At 40.2% G+C, this 18,252-nt stretch overlaps 1 protein-coding gene across 6 annotated transcripts in view; it reads left to right on the forward strand.

Annotated features, from left to right (window-relative positions):
- Nucleotides 1-8,745, forward strand: part of fgfr3 (fibroblast growth factor receptor 3) — an 82,351-nt gene extending 73,606 nt beyond the window's left edge. For all 6 annotated transcript variants that reach the window (XM_047344724.1, XM_047344723.1, XM_047344725.1 and 3 more), the window contains exons 16-18: nt 402-539; nt 721-826; nt 2,143-8,745. In XM_047344724.1, coding sequence (XP_047200680.1) covers nt 402-539; nt 721-826; nt 2,143-2,307 — 409 coding nt within the window. In that variant the 3' untranslated portion in view covers nt 2,308-8,745. The remainder of the gene's footprint in view (nt 1-401; nt 540-720; nt 827-2,142) is intronic.
- The last annotated feature ends 9,507 nt before the right edge of the window (nt 8,746-18,252 follow it).

Raw genomic sequence — 18,252 nt, forward strand, 5'->3', positions numbered from 1 at the left:
GATAGTTGTTTTGGTTTGCACACCATTGCTGTTCATGTGTTTCATGAGCTGAAATATTTCCTAACTGCCAAATTCTTGTCATAAAAGAAAAAGTGTACTTGTCTCCTATCTCCAGCTTGACAGTAACAGGTGGGGTAGGGGCAACACTGCATTTGTGACTGGTAAGGCTGGAGAGGAGTCCAGCACTTCTTCTGAAATATCTTTAAAGTTGCTTTAAGCTATGGGAACAGTTCAATAGAAAAGACGTTTTAAAAACCATCGTCTCACTTCATACCGGTTACCCACCTATCCCTAATTGTGGCATTTTAATAGTGCAAAATCTCATGCCACACCCCTAGTAATCAGTGTTCAATATGTGTGTGTGTGTGTGTGTGTGTGTGTGTGTGCTCTGTGTTGCTCAGGTGGTCTTATGGAGTTTTGTTATGGGAGATATTCACCCTGGGAGGTTCACCGTATCCAGGAATCCCAGTGGAGGAACTCTTCAAACTGTTGAAAGAAGGACATCGGATGGACAAACCCGCCAACTGCACGCATGAACTGTATGTGTCTGAAACAAAGATCGCTCTGTTTTTTCACAGTGTCATCGGGAAGCTAAATTCCTCACATGATTCTTAAATAAATAGACTGTGTCAAGATAACATCAGTGCCTGGATTTTGTGTTTTCAGTAAGTTAAATTTATTGGCTGTGGAGTAACAGGGCATTAATCTGCGGGCTTTCAGGTACATGATCATGAGGGAGTGCTGGCATGCGGTCCCGTCTCAGAGGCCGACGTTCAGACAGCTGGTAGAAGATCTGGACCGGATTTTATCAATGACCTCCACAGATGTGAGTCACCCTTCAAAGCTGTTGCTCATGCTGGCACAAGGCGTACAGGAAACTGTCAGTGTGACTTCAGACTTATTTATTGCTACACAAAGAGTCAGTTTAATAAAATGCAATAAATCAAGGGTAATAGAACCTGGTGCCAGTTGCAAAAACGGCAACATGTTAACATTTTTACTAAAGTAAAACAAGCAAAACAAGTTTACATTTTGTCATAACCGTTTCCTTAATTTACATGAGGCCCTTTTTTAAATGCTTAAAAATGCTTCAAATGAGTTAAACTATTGTTAAAAATACCTTTGGAAAGGCTTTATTGGTAAAAGCCATTGTTTTTCTTGACCGTATCTTCATATCAGCCATAGAAAAATCAAGTCTGTTTTGTTTAAGTTACTGTTTTTTTTAGTAGTATTATTTTTGCTTTGGTTAAACAGCAAATAGTCTGTATACTGGTGTTGTGTGGGTTCTGTGTACAGGTTATTTAAAGCCAAAAAGAAAGAACTGTTACACATTTATTGTAACAGTTAGAAGTATTGGGGGCATGTGTTATATTGAAATTTAAAAGTACATCACAGCATCCACAGTGTCAAATAAATACATGGCTTACAGTGCCGCACAAAAGTTTTCATACCCTCAGCCTTAAACGTCTGTATGTTTCATTGCAATTTAATGTGATATGTCATCAAATAGTAGTGCTCGAATATGAGGTGGAATTAGATCGTTTGTGGTTTTCCCGCTTTTTACAAAAAAATTGTAAATGTCTGTCCTGTATTTATATTCAGCCCTCTTTACTCTGATACCCTAAATAAAATCTAATGCACCTCTTACAGAAGAATACACTTTAATTTAAACCATTCCACTGTAGCTCTGGTTGTATGTTTAGGGTCATTGACCTGCTGGAAGCTGGACCTTCCTGTAGGTTTTCTTCCAGGGTTGCCCTTTCTTTAGCTTCACCTTCCTATAAACTCCAACCAGCTTTTATATCATGGCTGAAGAAAATCATCCCCCACCATGTTGTAAAAAAAAAAAAGATTTACATGCACTTCATAATCAGGCACTACTTTCTGTTGTTCCCTAACATGAAATCCCAATAAATTACATTAAATTGACTTTGTAGATGTAATCAATGGGAAAAGGTTCAAGGGGTATGATTACTTTTGCAAGGCACTGTGTGAATGGAATTCCAATGTCCAAACAGTGTTGAATATCTCACTGGTTCTATTCATGCAGAACGTTTAAGCGGATCTCAGATTTTCCTTTAATTATGTGAGCACAGACGGGATTGATAATGACAGTGTAACCTTTGATCCTTCCTCTGACAGGAGTACCTGGACCTGTCGGTGCCTTTCGAGCAGTACTCTCCAACCTGTCAGGACTCCAACAGCACCTGCTCCTCTGGAGACGACTCAGTGTTCGCCCACGACCCGCTGCCTGATGAGCCCTGTCTTCACAAACAGCTTCCCAGCAACGGGGTGATAAGGACATAAAACCTGAACTTAGGGAGGTCAGGTCTGGACCTCCCCTCACAGTTTGTGACAAATAATCACCTCTCAGCGACTCAAGATTCCTCAAGATATGGAAATAAAGACTTCATGCAATACTTCTTCAGCTCTTCAGCTCGTCTTAAACTCTTGGTTTGGCATTCTCTTTATGCTTTTCTTCTCCAATTCCAAGAGACACTTTCGACATTGAAGGATTTTTTTTTTTTTGCTGTTGAACCATGTTTGCGTTCTTTTCAGGAATGAAATTATATTTTTATACTCTGGCCAGTCTTTTGCTACAAACGGTTTTGTGGTGAAACCATTCCGTGCCTACTTGGATTAAACCTCCTGGGACTGAATTCAGAAATATTACAGAACATGAAGGGCATTTTAAAAGTGACCAGTTAGTGGTGCAGGAGGACGTTTGATTTTTATCCTCTAATCTACACAGAGCTCACAGGTCACAACAAACTGCCCTATTTTAAAATATAACTGTAAGATGTTGCAGAGAAGTGGCAAAACCAGAATCAACTCAGAGAAGGAACTCCTGCTGAATACGTTTTCACTGAAGACTTCCAGCCACAGAGTGGATTTTATCAGTGTTTTCTTTCCACATTTTTGCATCCTAAGAACAGTTTTGTAACAGAATTCCTCATGACTTGAGGCAAACTTTCAGGGCCTTTCAGTGATCAAATCAGTGGTGTTTGGAGGACTTTTTTTCTATATCTAGAAAGATTTATTGTAAATATATAAATGCAAATATGTATCATATCGCTGCCACAGCCGTGTACTTAAAAGATAAAAAAAAATACATTTACATTTTTTTTGTTTGAGGATGGAAGACACTGTCTGAGCGTTAAAAACATTGAATCATTTAGGGTGTTGCAGAAAAGTTTTATTTGAATAATTAACATGTATATTTGTAAGGTATTTATAGACTTAATATGTGGTTTTTAAGTTTGAAAGGTCTAGTTTAGAATTTTTAGTACTGTACACAAAGATTTTTATTTCAACTTTTTGTAACTTATTTTACAACAGAATGAGATGTTTTTGTCACAAACTGGCTGACTTTTTTTGTTGGTTTGTTTACAGTTTGAAACAGAAAAATACGAATGTATGACAGAAGATGATGTTGGTGAGAGCGATAGTGTGACAGCCAGGACTTGTGAATCCAAAGCTCCGACTTAAGGCGCTGGAGGTTTCCATTGAGTTCTAGTTCTGGTTTCAAATGTTGCCATTTGCACCATGAAAGGAATGATTATCTCTTGCTGGGCAAGAAATAGCAGCGCATCACAGAGACGTTTCATATATACAGTCATGGTGAAAATAAAGGACACAGTTTTAACATATAAAGCAGATTTCGAAAGAACTTAAATCTAACCTTACAAAAGAGACACACCAGAGATTCCATCTTGTTGTTATTTATTAAATAAAGACTTTGCATGAATTCTCGGTTTCATGAAAAATTAGGTACACCCCAAAAATCCAACATACGTACAAACTGTTAAAACGTTTACTTTTATTTAAAGGAGGCCTACTTTCTTTTTACTCTGACTGTATTTATGCTCTGAATACCAACAACAAGATATCAATCACAAAGCCTTCAGAGAACCTCAGTCTCTTATTAAATGACAAAGAAATTAGAGATGCACCGATCAGAATGTTTTGGGTCAATTTTCAATCCTGTTTTTTTTTTTGACATAGTTCTGAGCTGCCAGTCCAAATTTTAGCCAAATCCCAATTTAAGAGCTATAACATAAGGAGATGTCTAAAAACAGCATTTAGCTTCTCATGCTGTGTGGTCATCTATTTTATTATGGGGCAGAGGCGACTTCACATCGTGTGTGTGAGAGCGCAGTCACATGTAGACATCTAAAGTGGGTTTTTAGTGCTTTTAATACAAGTCTAAACATAGACCTGGTTTAGCTCAGATGATTGAAAAGCATTAAAATAGAAGTAAAAAGTGGAGTGAGATTAAAACTGGGACTTTTCAGTAACTGATAAATCTTTTACCAGATGGGCTACACTTTATAAAGTGTTTAATTATGCTTGAAAATTATGATTTATGCTGAATAACTGAAACTTTTCTGAGAACAAGCTGAACATTGTATCGGCTGATATCAAGAAAGCATCTTGTTGTCAGTGCACAGTTCCAATGGTTAATTATTAACATTTATTATTAAAAATCGCAATTCTCTCGATGTCCTGTTCAAGCTCTCAGATAAACAAAGATAGTGTTTTTCTCCATATTGATGGTATAAGTTTAAAAGTGATGGATGAAGGGCATTATACTGAATCAAAAGAAGCGATTTTTGAGTTTATATTTGATATTTTTATTTATTTTTGAATGATTTACATGATTTTTATGGTTCTTACAAATGCTTATGCGGAATAGGTAAATATTCCACATAAATGTCTAAACTCATACTACATTTAGATCAGCCAGTTTTCATTTTAATGAAGACAAAACACCTCCCTTTAAATCTAAATCAGCGTCATATATATGTATTTTTATTGGTTTATGTCTAAATGAGTACAGGTATACCGCTCAGTGAACAGTTTCCTTTTAAATAGCCTACGTTGAGTGCCTCTCTCTTTGAGTGTCTCTTGGTGTTGGCAGGTCACAAACTTTAGAGATTTCTGTATTTCTTGAAAAAGTCCAAATTTTTACATTTCTGCCTGGCCGGTCACCCGTAAGGTCAGACGATTCTGGTCACCAGACGATCGGTGCATCTCTAAAAAAAAAAAAAGAATAATTTTTACCTTTTTGGGCTGTGCTGTTTGCTAAACACTTCAGCACCTTTTCGCATCACTTCTGGCCACAGTGCTTCTCTTTTCCTTCAGGTTAGACTTGTCTGTTGAGATTTTATGTAGTTCATTAAAATATTTAAATAAAATTACTAAAATAGGCTCCTGCAGGCTTTGTAGCAACAGTCAGAAAATAGTTTATTTTAAGTTTTGGATTCAGTGCAGTCCACCTTTAAACCCAGTTAGGTATAGTCAGATCCCTTAAATAGTTGACAGTAGCTGACGATTACACAAAGAATGCATCCAAGTTACAGTGAGAGAAAAAACTGTTTTAATTAAAGAGGTGCCTCATATGGTTTTAATAACAGAACATTCAACGATCACAAAGTTGATGCTGCTAAACACTCATTTTAATACTCACTGGTAAATGCCTAAGGGGTAAATATAAAACTATCATGTTATTTTCTCTTCATGAAACAAAAAAAGAAAAAGTAAACTACCTATTTTATTTCCTCTCTATAGAGTTATTACTGAAAGAAATGAAGGCATGTTGTGTGACTCAGACCACACAGCAAAAAAATCAAATATATGTATATCTATCTATATGACAGGATTTGAAGTCTTTAGTTTCTTTTTCGATTGTGTTGAAAAAGGTGCCAAATTAGTCTTAACTTCAACCGATCTCTGAACTAAATGCTGCACTGGGGAATGGAGGTGGCTAGAAGATGGAAGGTTTACAAAATAAGTATCCTAGTATTTGAGGGGATTTTTCTAACAGACCCCTCATAAAAGAGCATTCAGTCTGAAATGTTTGCAGAGTCACAAAAGGGAAAGGCCTTTTGCAGGGTATTGAAGGGTTCACAGATTTACTCGCTGCTAAATGGAAATGGTGGGAACATGTTACTGTGCAATGAGAAATGAGCTGGAAGGTTTTTGCCAGTACTTGCTTAAATCATTTTTGTATTTGAAAGACTTAATAAACTTAGTAAACTCGCAATTAAAATAACAGATTATTTTGCTATTGGCATCAAATTCCGTCAAAGAGAAAAAAAGCCCACAGTGAAGCAAAATCTCTCAGAAAGCTTTTATTGGAGATGTCATTTGTGTTCTTATTACAATTGTGCCTAAATTAAATAAATCAAAAAAGGGGATTGATCACATTATGAATGTATAAATGCATTAGAAAAAATTCAAATGTAGATTTTAAATAATGGATTCTAGGGCTAATTGGTCTAGTTTGTTCACTAATGTTATTAATATTAAAGAGCCAAACAGACAAAAACGCACTTCTGTAAAGAACCAATGGATATAATGAAAAAGATGGTGTTTTGTTCTTATTTATTCTTCCATGTTGGGTAAAAACTTTCCCTATGGTGAGAGTATTTTATTCAGAGCTGTTTGCTTTTCAGTATTTTTATTAAGAGCCAGAAGAAAAGAATTGTAAGGTTGGAATTTTGTTAGATACTTAAAAAGTTTTCCTTCTGGTTTAGGTTCTTTTCTGTTTTGCTATTTTATCTTTAAATGCCCTCCTTCTCTTTGTCAGATATCTTTTAAAATAAATTTATTAGTTTTCTGTTTTAGCAGCAAATTTGAAGACTTGTTTCACTCTGTTTTTATGGTTTTGTTTTTATTATTTTTCTTATGGAAATGCATTGAAATAGCTTACTAACACTAGAACTGACTCCAAGTACATAGTTTTATTTATGCAGCAGGATTGGAAATAAATGCATTTCATTAAACATCAAAGGTACTTTTTGTGACTTACATTGTTTTCTCTATTAAAGTGAGATTAAAATAATATTTCTGTCTGTTTGGTAAAGTTCTTATGATATCTTAAATTATTCATTTTGCTCCCCCTTTGAATGTCATAAAGAAGAGTGAAAAAGATTCTGGGAAGGTTGGTCAACTAAATAATGAAATACAATACATTTTTGCAAGCCACACACATTAAAATACGGTTTAGTTGTTATAAATCGGCTATGCAAAATGGAACTTTGGGTCTTACTGCAGGTGCATAATCACAGACAGAAGACCAACAACAGGTATGGGGAGTTGAGCTTCAACAGGGACTTCAGATATCAACCACTTAGAAAATGCTGTGATCAGGAACCCTGAGATTGGATCAGGACTTGCCTAATTTTTAAACAAAGCTGTCAATAGCTGTAAATAACCAATTTTGTGCCATGTGTTTGAAGAGGGGTTCTGTTAAGAGGTTGCTAGTAGTAAATACCTTGGGTGCAGTTATTAACTCTGTTGATGTCTACTTTCATGAAACACAGAATAGGGCTAAGACATTGGCAAACTACTGTCCAAACATATTAGAATAATTCCAGTCTAAAAAAAAATCATGCACATAGTTTTATAAACCAAAAGTACAAATTGAAAATTCTGGTAGATAATTTCCATCCTTTTCCAAACCAGTATTCAGATGGTGTTGGATGTGGGATGTTCGATTAGCAGGTCAAATACTGAAATATCTTATTTCTCCATGCTGTTTTCCCTGTCCATTAAAGGCATCACACCTAAGAACTCCTACCATGTTTGGTCTCTAAATGTATCAGACAACAACATGTACCATGATATACTTTGACTTTAACAAAAATATGAAAAAGGTTAAAGATAAATATTTTTTGATGTACAAATAGTAATAATCTTCCTTAATTTTCTTTAGAATTTAAAAGTTTTACCTGTATCAAACAGCCTGTAGCAATTTTTTTGTGGCACTAGTGGCCTTTATTTTGTAAGTTGACCGGCAGGAAATGGGATGGAGAGAGAGGGGAAGACATGCAGCAAAGGTCAACAGGCTGGGACTTGAACCTGTGATGGACTGTAGCCTCCATACATTGGTCATGCATTTTACTCCTGTGCCACCACAACACCCCCTTTTTCTCCCAAAAAACAGAATCACAAAATTGGGTCTCAAGGAAACCGGAACTTGCACCAATCAAGCCAGGAAAAGCTTGATTGGTGCATCTCTATTTTGAAAACTTGACATTTTGAAGCTTGGACTAAAGGTTTTGTCTTGGTGATGCTCTGAAAAACGTTAACTGGAACAGGGCTCAATACAATAAATACAGGCGTGAATTGACCTTAATTGACATCTGTGGTCTCTATTCTGAATGACTTCTTCATTCTGCTGTGTTCAGCCACATGATAATCAGGGAGGATGTGACTAGAGGATGAAAATGTGTACACACATTCTTTAAGTTTTGTTTTCAACTGTTAATCTTGGTCTTCACATCTCTTCATCTGTTGTATCCACTTGACGAAACGTGGATTGATCTGTAGTTTGAAATATTCGTGATGATGCTGATGTACATGAGCTGATATTCATGTAGCTTTGTGAGCTGTTATGTCATTTTCATTCTGTTTCTTTTGTCACATTTCATTTTGGTTTTTGTTATCTTCTTTGCACCCACAATTTATTTCTCTCTGCTTGTATTCAGATTTCTAACATGGAAAGCTGGAACTAACTGTTATTTGATTATTTTGTCTGTATTCACAGCTTATTTGCTACAGTCTTCAGGTTTTTTATGACGATGCAACCCCCACACCACTCTGGGCAGACATTTCCCCACGTGGGAGAAAAAACCTAAAAAGAACTATTTCACAACATGTCTCAGTCTCCCTGTTTTTTTCTGTCACTAACAAACTATGCTGTCAAACTCTTTTATGAATAAACACATTATAACAGAACTTTCTGTCAGCAGAGTTTCTTTCGCTGTGTATTTGCAAAGCAAACACTTCTGTTGGCAAAAACAAAACTCTGGCAGACTTTGAGATCCTGAAGTTTAGAAGAATATTGAAATGAACTGGAACCAAAATACCACAGAGTACAAATGTAGCCAGTTTGTTCAAGTTTGTTTTATCTCGGTAATGTTGTAACAGGGCTTGTATTTGCTCGACACAAATTGTTGGTTTGAGTGGATTACAGCAAGTCTTGGAAATGGTAGGATGCAGATTGTTGAGGGATGGGACGGACAGACATGATTAATATCTTCTTAATATCTCAGAAGTTTTCACATTATGTTGTTGCATTTAGCTTGCTTGTTACATTTAAGATGAATAAATGAATGAATCTCCCTCTAGAAAAGAATTTACCAAATTCCTGGTCAAAGTTTTTCATAAAGTGAGAAAAATAGAAAATTAACTCCCAATGAATCTCCACCAGACATAAAATTAGAGATTAAAACAAAAAACATCTGTTTTTGTAAAGCTATGACCTGCTCATAACAATGTTAGCCAGTTCTGATTTAGCTTTAAGAATTTAAATGTAAACTAATATGACAAGAGCACTCCATAATTACTTTGTAGACTTTGTGACGTAAGTGGTCAATACATTTTTACATGAGGAGAAATTATTTTCAAACTGACAAAATAGTTACAGAATTCAAAGTTAAACTGTCTTTAGTACACTATATTAGCCATTAACACTGTTATCATAGTTAGCATTACAAAAACAGTGGCATCCTTTGTGTATTCCTAAAAAAATAAATCCTAACCTTTAAAAACACCCTCCTAAGGTCACAGACGTGGCAAAAAAAAAAAATGAAAGGACACCCTAGTGGTCAGAATTGCAGCATAATAGCTGCAATACAGTCAGAAGGAAAATTACAGCTACAATACTGCAGGGATTTTATGGGAGACAGATAGGGAGCGATCAGGAGAGCATTATTATTGTTGTCAGGGTTCGCTGCCATACATGTATGTGCCACAACAATGGAAACATTTAGCAGACTAATCAGCCAACTGCCTGGGGGACCCAGGTTGTGAGTCATTTGTTGTCATTTTGGTTATGGTTAATATGTGAGAGAAGATCAGCTTTATGTACTGTAGGTGTTGAGCAGAACAAATAATTTTCTATTGTGGCTTTGTGTTTTAAGACCACATGATCATTTTGGTTATGTAAACTAACAGCACCTGACATCCCGGAGCAGCGATGGTATTTCCAACATGGTCAGACTACGAGTCTAATAGGAGAAGGCTGAGAATCATTATTGTCATTAGTCGAATTTTAGCTGAATAATAAACATGAAGAACATGTAAACAATCTACTGGATAACATTACTGGACAAGAAACTAATAGTGCAAGCAAAAGCAACAAAAAATATAACACTGAATATAAAAAAGAATGCCTAAACTAATAACAAACTTACAACAAATATGTACACTATATACATACAAAAAGAGATATAAGGTAAAACGTATACGTAGGAGCTGAAGGAGCTCTTTATTATGAGGATAACAGGATGAATTGTTAACACCTGCAAATAAACTCACAGCATGTTTTTCTGTGTAACATGGATTTGTGGCGCATCTCTGAGCTAAACCCAGAACCAGCACTGAAAGTCCAGCGCTGCTTCTTTTCAGGCTACGTTTGGGTCTGCTTCACTTAATAACAGTGTCCTCACTGAAGACTGCTGCGGTCACTGATGCCTGAAAGTACTTTAATACATGATATTTGGAATGATGAGGAAAAGATGGGATCTTGGAGTTTCCTTTCAGTCAATTCATTCAGTACCACACATGAAGTATGGAATATCACGCCCCTGTTTGTCCTGGCTGAAGCCACCCCTAGTCTTCTGGGCAAGTGATGTGATGACAAGTGACAGGCCCGCCTGCATTATTTACTGGTCTGTCATCACTGTCCTTACTCGCTCTTCACCTCGCTAAGAACACCTCTCAGGGTCAGGCTAGCTAGCTGCTGCTGATTAGCTCTGTGTTTTGTGAGGCTACGTGGAGTTAGCTTAACTACTTTTGTTGGAGTTAGCCACTGCTGCCTACTGATAAGCATGTCTACCCGTGAAGTGCTAATTTCAAATATCCCATTCTGGCTTTTATGGTTCGGGATGAGCACGAAGCTAACACAAGCAAGGCACAGGTCTACAGTTTGTACCTTTACCTCTATGCATTTTGTTACAAATTTTGATTAACAGACCAACATAATTAGTGGTTAAAAATTGTGAAGTGGAAGGATACATAGTTCTTTACAAATAAAAAAAATATGGCATGCATTTGTTTTCAGCTCCCTTATCCCATGGAGTCAATACCTGGTAGAACTACCTTCTAATGCAATTACAGCTACAAGCCTTTAGGGTATATCTGTAACAGCTTTTCACCTTTAGAAACTGAAATATTTTTTTCCCAGTAGCTCAAGCTCAGCCAGGTGGAATGGAAATCTGTGAACATTAATTATGGGTCATACCAGAACATGTTGGAGTCGTCATCCTGTTGGAAGTTAAACCTCCACCCATTCTAAAACATGGATGATATTATTTTATAACCTAACCCTGCTTTAAACAACATTATCTCCGACCTGACTCCTTCGGTCTTAAAGTTTCTGGTGTGTTATGGTATTAATGAGGTGCAGCTCAGTGTATGTGTTAATGATTTTAATCTGGAATCTATAAGCCTGTAGGACAAATAAAGAAAATGTAATGCATCGTGTAAAGGATTTAGAAAGAGAAAGGAGTTTTGTTCTATGGCTAAATAACTAATATTGTATTTCAAACTGACGCAGGAAATGCAAGCCCCAGTTATTTTTGCACCCAGTTCCTGTTAATTCTGTCACCCAGTGGACAAATTAGTCTCTCATAGCATCTTAACTGCTCTTTAATCACAGAAAGTCTTTGCCTCTCTGTCTTTGTTTGCTGAGTACAGCTCCACACCCTCCCTTGCCTCCTTGCTGGCTGCACCACTTCAAATGGTTGGTAGGAGGGGATGGAGTGGGCAAGCAGGCAGGGTAGGGTTTTTTTTTTTTTCTTTTTTACTCGGCCAAACAAGGAGGGCAAAGCTGGACAGTGACAGAAGGAGAGAGAGATGGGTCTATGTAAACATACTTTTGGCCCACAGCCCATCTCAAGAGCGTCCTGAGGAGAACATCCTGCCCCTCGTTGGAACTTCCTTAGCCAGCTGAAGTGCCCCATTCATAGACGTCTTGTGAGGGGAGCTTGTTTTCGCTGCTAAATGGATGTTTCTGTTTCAGAGGTGTTTGCTGCAGTGGCTTGTTTCCACAGTCCCCCACTTCTTTTCCTCCTCCTCTACCATACCTCCTTTTTTCTCCTCTATTCTCCTTCTGCCCACTTCCCTCTCTGCTAACTGCACCTATCAGCTCCTTAAACCCCTGTGCAACCATTAAATCTCTGCTGAAGAGGTGGAGCTGGAGGTGGTGATATAAAGTAAATATGATAGCTACTGAGGAAGGTGTATGTAAGGAGCCACACACGGTGCCTCGCCAGTCTTCATAACCCCTGACCTTTTTTGCACTTTGAATTGCTGCTCCCAACTGCAATTCAAAGATGGAACAAACTTGGCCCAGCAGCACAATCAGTTGATGCAGATGGAGTCTTTTCACTTACAAATGAAACCTCTTATAAAAAATGTTTAGTACAAATTATTTCTCGTTTTACTTTAAATAGAATTTCACAGTAAATTGGACCACAAACATTTATTTATACATATGTAGGTATATAAAGGTACATTAGGTATGTTGTAAAACAACATACAGTGGCTTGCAAGAGTACACCCCCCCCCCCCCCTTGATTTTTTTTACTTCTTGTTTTACATTCCAACCTGTAATTTAAATGTTTTTTTTATCGTATGTCATGTGATGAATCTGCACAAAAGTGTAAGGATTTGTGGTATTTTGTCATATCAGTTCAGTTTTCTGTGCTTATATTTTGTTAGTTGTGATTGCATTTAGCCTTCTAAAGGTAACCCTAAAGGTTACCTTTGGTCTATTTGTTCTGGCCAGGTGAGACTAAATTGAACGTTTCAGCCACCAAAGAAAATGCTATGTCTGGTGAAAACCCAACACATCCCATCAACCCAAGAAAACCATACCCACACAGTGAAACATGGCAGTGGCAGCCTCATGGTGTGGGGTTGTTTTTCAGCAGGGACTGGGAAACTGGTTCAATCGAGCAAAAAATGGATGGTGCAACCGGTCAAAGCCAGAAATTCAGACAAACCTAGTCTGCCTGTGATTGGAGACAGGGACAGTGGTTCACCTTTCAGCAGGACAATGACCTGAAGCATACTGGTAAAGCAAAGAAATATTTCCAGTGGGGAGAACAAGTATTTGATACACTGCTGATTTTGCAGGTTTTCCCACTTGCAAAGCATGTAGAAGAATTAGATTTTTATCATAGGTTCTCTTCAACTGAGTGACAGAATTTAAAACCAAAATCCAGAAAATCACATTGTGTGATTTTTAAGTCATTAATTAGCATTTTATTGCATCACATAAGTATTTGATCACCTAACAACCAGTTAAGAATCCCAGCTCTCAACAGGCCTGTTAGTTTTTCTTTAAGAAGCCCTCCTGTTCTCCAATCATTACCTGTATTAACTGCACCTGTTTGAACTCGTTACCTGTATAAAAGACACCTGTCCACATACTCAATCAAACAAACTCCAACCTCTCCACAATGGCCAAGACCAGAGAGCTGTGTGAGGACATCAGGGATAAAATAGTAGACATGCATAAGGCTGGGATGGTCTACAGGAAAATAGCCAAGCAGCTTGGTGAGAAGACAACAGCTGTTGGCGCAATTCTAAGATGTTCAAGATGATGCTCAGTCTCCCTCGGTCTGGGGGTCCAAGCAAGATCTCACCTTGTAGGGCTTCATTGATCATGAGGAAGGTGAGGGATCAGCCCAGAACTACAAGGCAGGACCTAGTCAATGACCTGAAGAGAGATGGGACCACAGTCTCAAAGAAGACCATTAGTAACACATTACGCCGCCATGGATTAAAATCCTGTAGCATACGCAAGGTCCTCCTGCTCATACCAGCGCATGTCCAGACCTGTCTGTTTTGCCATTGACCATCTGGATGATCCAGAGGAGGAATGGGAGAAGGTCATGTGGTCTGATGAGACAAAAATAGAGCTTTTTGGTCTAAACTCCACTCGCCATGTTTGGAAAAAGTAGAACGATGAGTGAAACCCCAAGAACACCATCCCTATCATGAAGCATGGAGGTGGAAACATCATTCTTGGGGATGCTTTTCTACAAAAGGGACAGGACGACTGCACCGTATTGACGGGAGGATGGATGGGGCCATGAATCAGGAGATCTTAGCCAACAATCTCCTTCCCTCAGTAAGGGTATTAAAGATGGGTCATGGCTGGGTCTTCCAGCATGACAACGACCCAAAGTACACAGCCAGGTCAACTAAGGAGTGGCTCCATAAGAAGCATCTCAAGGTCCTGGAGTGGCCTAGCCAGTCTCCAGACCTGAACCCAATCCAAAATCTTTGGAGAGAGCTGAAAGTCCGTATTGCACAGCGACAGCCCCGTAACCTGAAGGATCTAGAGAAGATCTGTAGGAGAAGTGGTCCAAAATCCCTGCTGCAGTGTCTGCAAACCTTGTCAATAACTACAGGAAACTACAGGATTTGATGTGTCAAATACTTATGTCATACAATAAAATTACTTTAAAATCACACAATGTGAATTTCTAGATTTTTGTTTTAGTTTCTATCACTCACTGTTGAAGAGTACCTATGTTAAAAATTTAAGAGTTCTACATGCTTTGCATGAAAACCTGCTAAATCAGCAGCGTATCAAATACTTGTGTTGGAATGATCTAGTCAAAGTCAAGATCTCAGTCACACAGTAGGTTTTCAGATATTTGGTCTTGCTACAGATGACAGTTCAAATAAGCTTTAAAAATGCAGTAAGAAGATAACTCTTTAAAGTCTGTATGGTAAACAGTTTCGATATGTACAGCCTTTACCAACAGCTTAGTTGGTCTATATGTTGTTTGTCTATGTGGTACGTTAAGGTCACCACTAGAGATGGTCCTTCTGCCAGGACTTTCACTAGTGTTTTGTTGGAAAAACTCATCTGAATGAGGCACATGTAATAATAGGTAAATAAGTATAATAAAAAGTAAAATAAGCACACAAACACTAATGTAAAATTAAAAAATTTGAAAAAAGTGAAGGTCAAAAGCCCCTTTTAGATCATAGCTACACAATAAACATGCAACCATAAAACCCAGATTTTAGAACATTTTGTCACATCATACAAGCCAATTCAGGAGGCATGTGCTCTTTCAGAGTAAGCAGCTGAGATTGTAGTACCAAAGGGGGGTGGCTTATAACTTGCATTAACCTGAGCAATATATAGGGTTGAGCTCTGTGTTGCGGTCATCATGCAGACTGTTCAACTACATTTAGTGCTTAAATACACGATATGTTGTGGTATTTCCATGGTGTGGTATTTCTTTCTCAGATCAGACTGGCTCTGGAGTATCATGCAGTGCCTCTGCTCTGTGCCCACAGACTCTTGCTACTTCTGCAGCTGTCTTAACTTTGTATCATATCACTGCATCCTACTCATTACGTAATCCTGTATTACCACTTATTTCATAGAAGTGATAGGTCAGTTACCAGCTCCCAATAGGGGTTAGTATTTGCTGCAGAGTTTAATTTATCATCAATAATTATTATAAAACTGAACACAGTCCAGAGTCACTTTCTCCCTAAAGTTGATATGCATATCTTTGATTTTTTTATATATACTTGCAGGACTTTTACCTGACTGAAGATAACCCTCCACCCCTGTTTCAATCTTTTGCAGCATCTAAATGTTTTCAGGCTTTCCAGGATTGCCTTGTACTTAGCTCCATATGTCTTCCCATCAGCTGTGACCATGTTCCCTGCACCTGCTGAAGAAAAGCATCCCCATAGCATGACGCTGACACCTAGATCACTGTGGGGATGTTTTCAGGGTAATGTTCAGTGCATTTTAGCTGCAAAATTGATTTCTCGTGGTAGATTTCCTTTAAGCACTCTTCAATAAAGGCCAGTTTGGTTCATGTATAAGTTTCTTTCAGGTGGTTTTAATGTTGCAAAATGTGTACAGGTTCAATGGGAATAAATACAAGGTGCTCTTCATTCACTGACTTCTAAATTATGTGAAAAACTGTGATGGTAACTATATAGAAAAGATGCAAATACAAACTGATTGAGCGCAGAAGTAAAGTTTACAATAAGATTGCCATGAGTCGACAAAGACCTCGCTGAGAAGCTCAGCCATTTTTAATCTGTCTAGCTTCATGTGCTGCCAAAAGCATCTTTAATTGTTTCCCATTTAGGCAAAGCCACAAAACCTGGAGTGTTCCAGTGTATACAAACTGTCTCTCGTCTCGTCTCGTCGTCTTCCGCTTATCCGGGACCGGGTCGCGGGGGCAGCAGACTCAACAGAGACGCCCAGACGTCCCTCTCTCCAGACACCTCCTCCAGTTCCTCCAGGGGGAGCCCAAGGCGTTCCCAGGCCAGCCAAGAGACATAGTCCCTCCAGCGTGTCCTGGGCTGTGTCCTGGGCCTCCTCCCGGTGGGACGTGCCTGGAACACCTCCCGAGGAAGGCGTCCAGGAGGCATCCGGTATAGATGCCCGAACCACCTCAACTGGCTCCTCTCGATGTGGAGGAGCAGCGGCTCTATTCCGAGCCCCTCCCGGATGGCCGAGCTCCTCACCCTATCTCTAAGGGAGTGCCCGGCCACCCTACGGAGGAAACTCCTTTCAGCCGCTTGTATCCGGGATCTCGTTCTTTCGGTCATGACCCAAAGTTCATGGCCATAGGTGAGGGTAGAAACGTAGACCGACCAGTAAATTGAGAGCTTTGCTTTTCGGCTCAGCTCTCTCTTCACCACAACGGACCAGCACAGCGCCCCCATTACTGTGGCAGCCGCACCGATCCGTCTGTCGATCTCCCGCTCCATTCTTCCCTCACTCGTGAACAAGACCCCGAGATACTTAAACTCCTCCACTTGAGGCAGGAACTCCCCTCCAACCTGAAGAGGACTAGCCACCCTTTTCCGGTCGAGTACCATGGCCTCGGACTTGGAGGAGCTGATCCTCATCCCAGCCGCTTCACACTCGGCTGCGAACCGCCACAGCGCATGCTGTAGGTCTTGGCTAGAGGGGGCAAGCAGGACCACGTCATCTGCAAAAAGAAGAGACGAAATCCACTGGTCCCCAAACCCGACCCCCTCCGGCCCTTGGCTGCGTCTAGAAATCCTGTCCATAAAAGTTATGAACAGGACCGGTGACAAAGGGCAGCCCTGCCGGAGTCCAACATGCACTGGAAACAGGTCCGACTTAGTGCCGGCAATGCGGACCAAACTCCTGCTCCGCTCGTACAGGGATCGGATGGCCCCTAGTAAAGGGCCCCCGATTCCATACTCCTGGAGCACCCCCCACAGGGCATCACGAGGGAACAGTCGAATGCCTTCTCAAGGTCCACAAAACACATGTGAACCGGTTGGGCAAACTCCCATGAACCCTCGAGCACCCTGTAGAGGGTATAGAGCTGGTCCAGTGTTCCACGGCCGGGACGAAAACCACACTGCTCCTCCTGAAGCCGAGGTTCGACTATCGGTCGGACTCTCCTCTCCAATACCCTGGCGTAGGCCTTACCAGGGAGGTTGAGGAGTGTGATCCCCCTGTAGTTGGAACACACCCCCCGGTCACCCTTCTTATGTAGGGGGACCACCACCCCATCTGCCACGCAATGTTGAAGAGGCGTGTCAACCATGACAGCCCCACAACATCCAAAGACTTGAGGTACTCAGGGCGGATCTCATCCACCCCCGAAGCCTTGCCACCGCGGAGCTTTTTAACCACCTCGATGACTTCAGCCTGGGTGATGAAAGAGTTCAACCCCGAGTCCCCAGCCTCTGTTTCCACCACGGAATGCGTGATGGCAGGATTGAGGAGATCCTCAAAGTACTCCTTCCACTGCCCGATAATGTCCTCAGTCGAGGTCAGCAGTCTCCCGCCCCCACTATAAACAGTGTTGGCGAAGCACTACTTCCCTCTCCTGAGGCGACAGACGGTTTGCCAGAATCGCTTCGAGGCCAACCGGTAGTCCTTCTCCATGGCCTCACCAAACTCCTCCCAGGTCCGAGTTTTTGCCACTGCCACAGCCCGGGCCGCAGCATGCATGGCCTCACGGTACCCGTCAGCCGCCTCAGGAGTCCCACAAGCCAACCACAGCCGATAGGACTCCTTCTTCAGCTTAACAGCATCCCTTACTGCCGGTGTCCACCACCGGGTTCTGGGATTGCCGCCGCGACAGGCACCGCAGACCTTACGGCCACAGCTACGGGCAGCAGCATCGACAATAGATGCGGAGAACATGGTCCACTCGGACTCTATGTCTCCAACATCCCCCGGGATCTGGTCGAAGC

Source organism: Girardinichthys multiradiatus, chromosome 19 (assembly GCF_021462225.1).
Source record: "Girardinichthys multiradiatus isolate DD_20200921_A chromosome 19, DD_fGirMul_XY1, whole genome shotgun sequence".
NCBI classification, from domain to species: Eukaryota; Metazoa; Chordata; class Actinopteri; order Cyprinodontiformes; family Goodeidae; genus Girardinichthys; species Girardinichthys multiradiatus.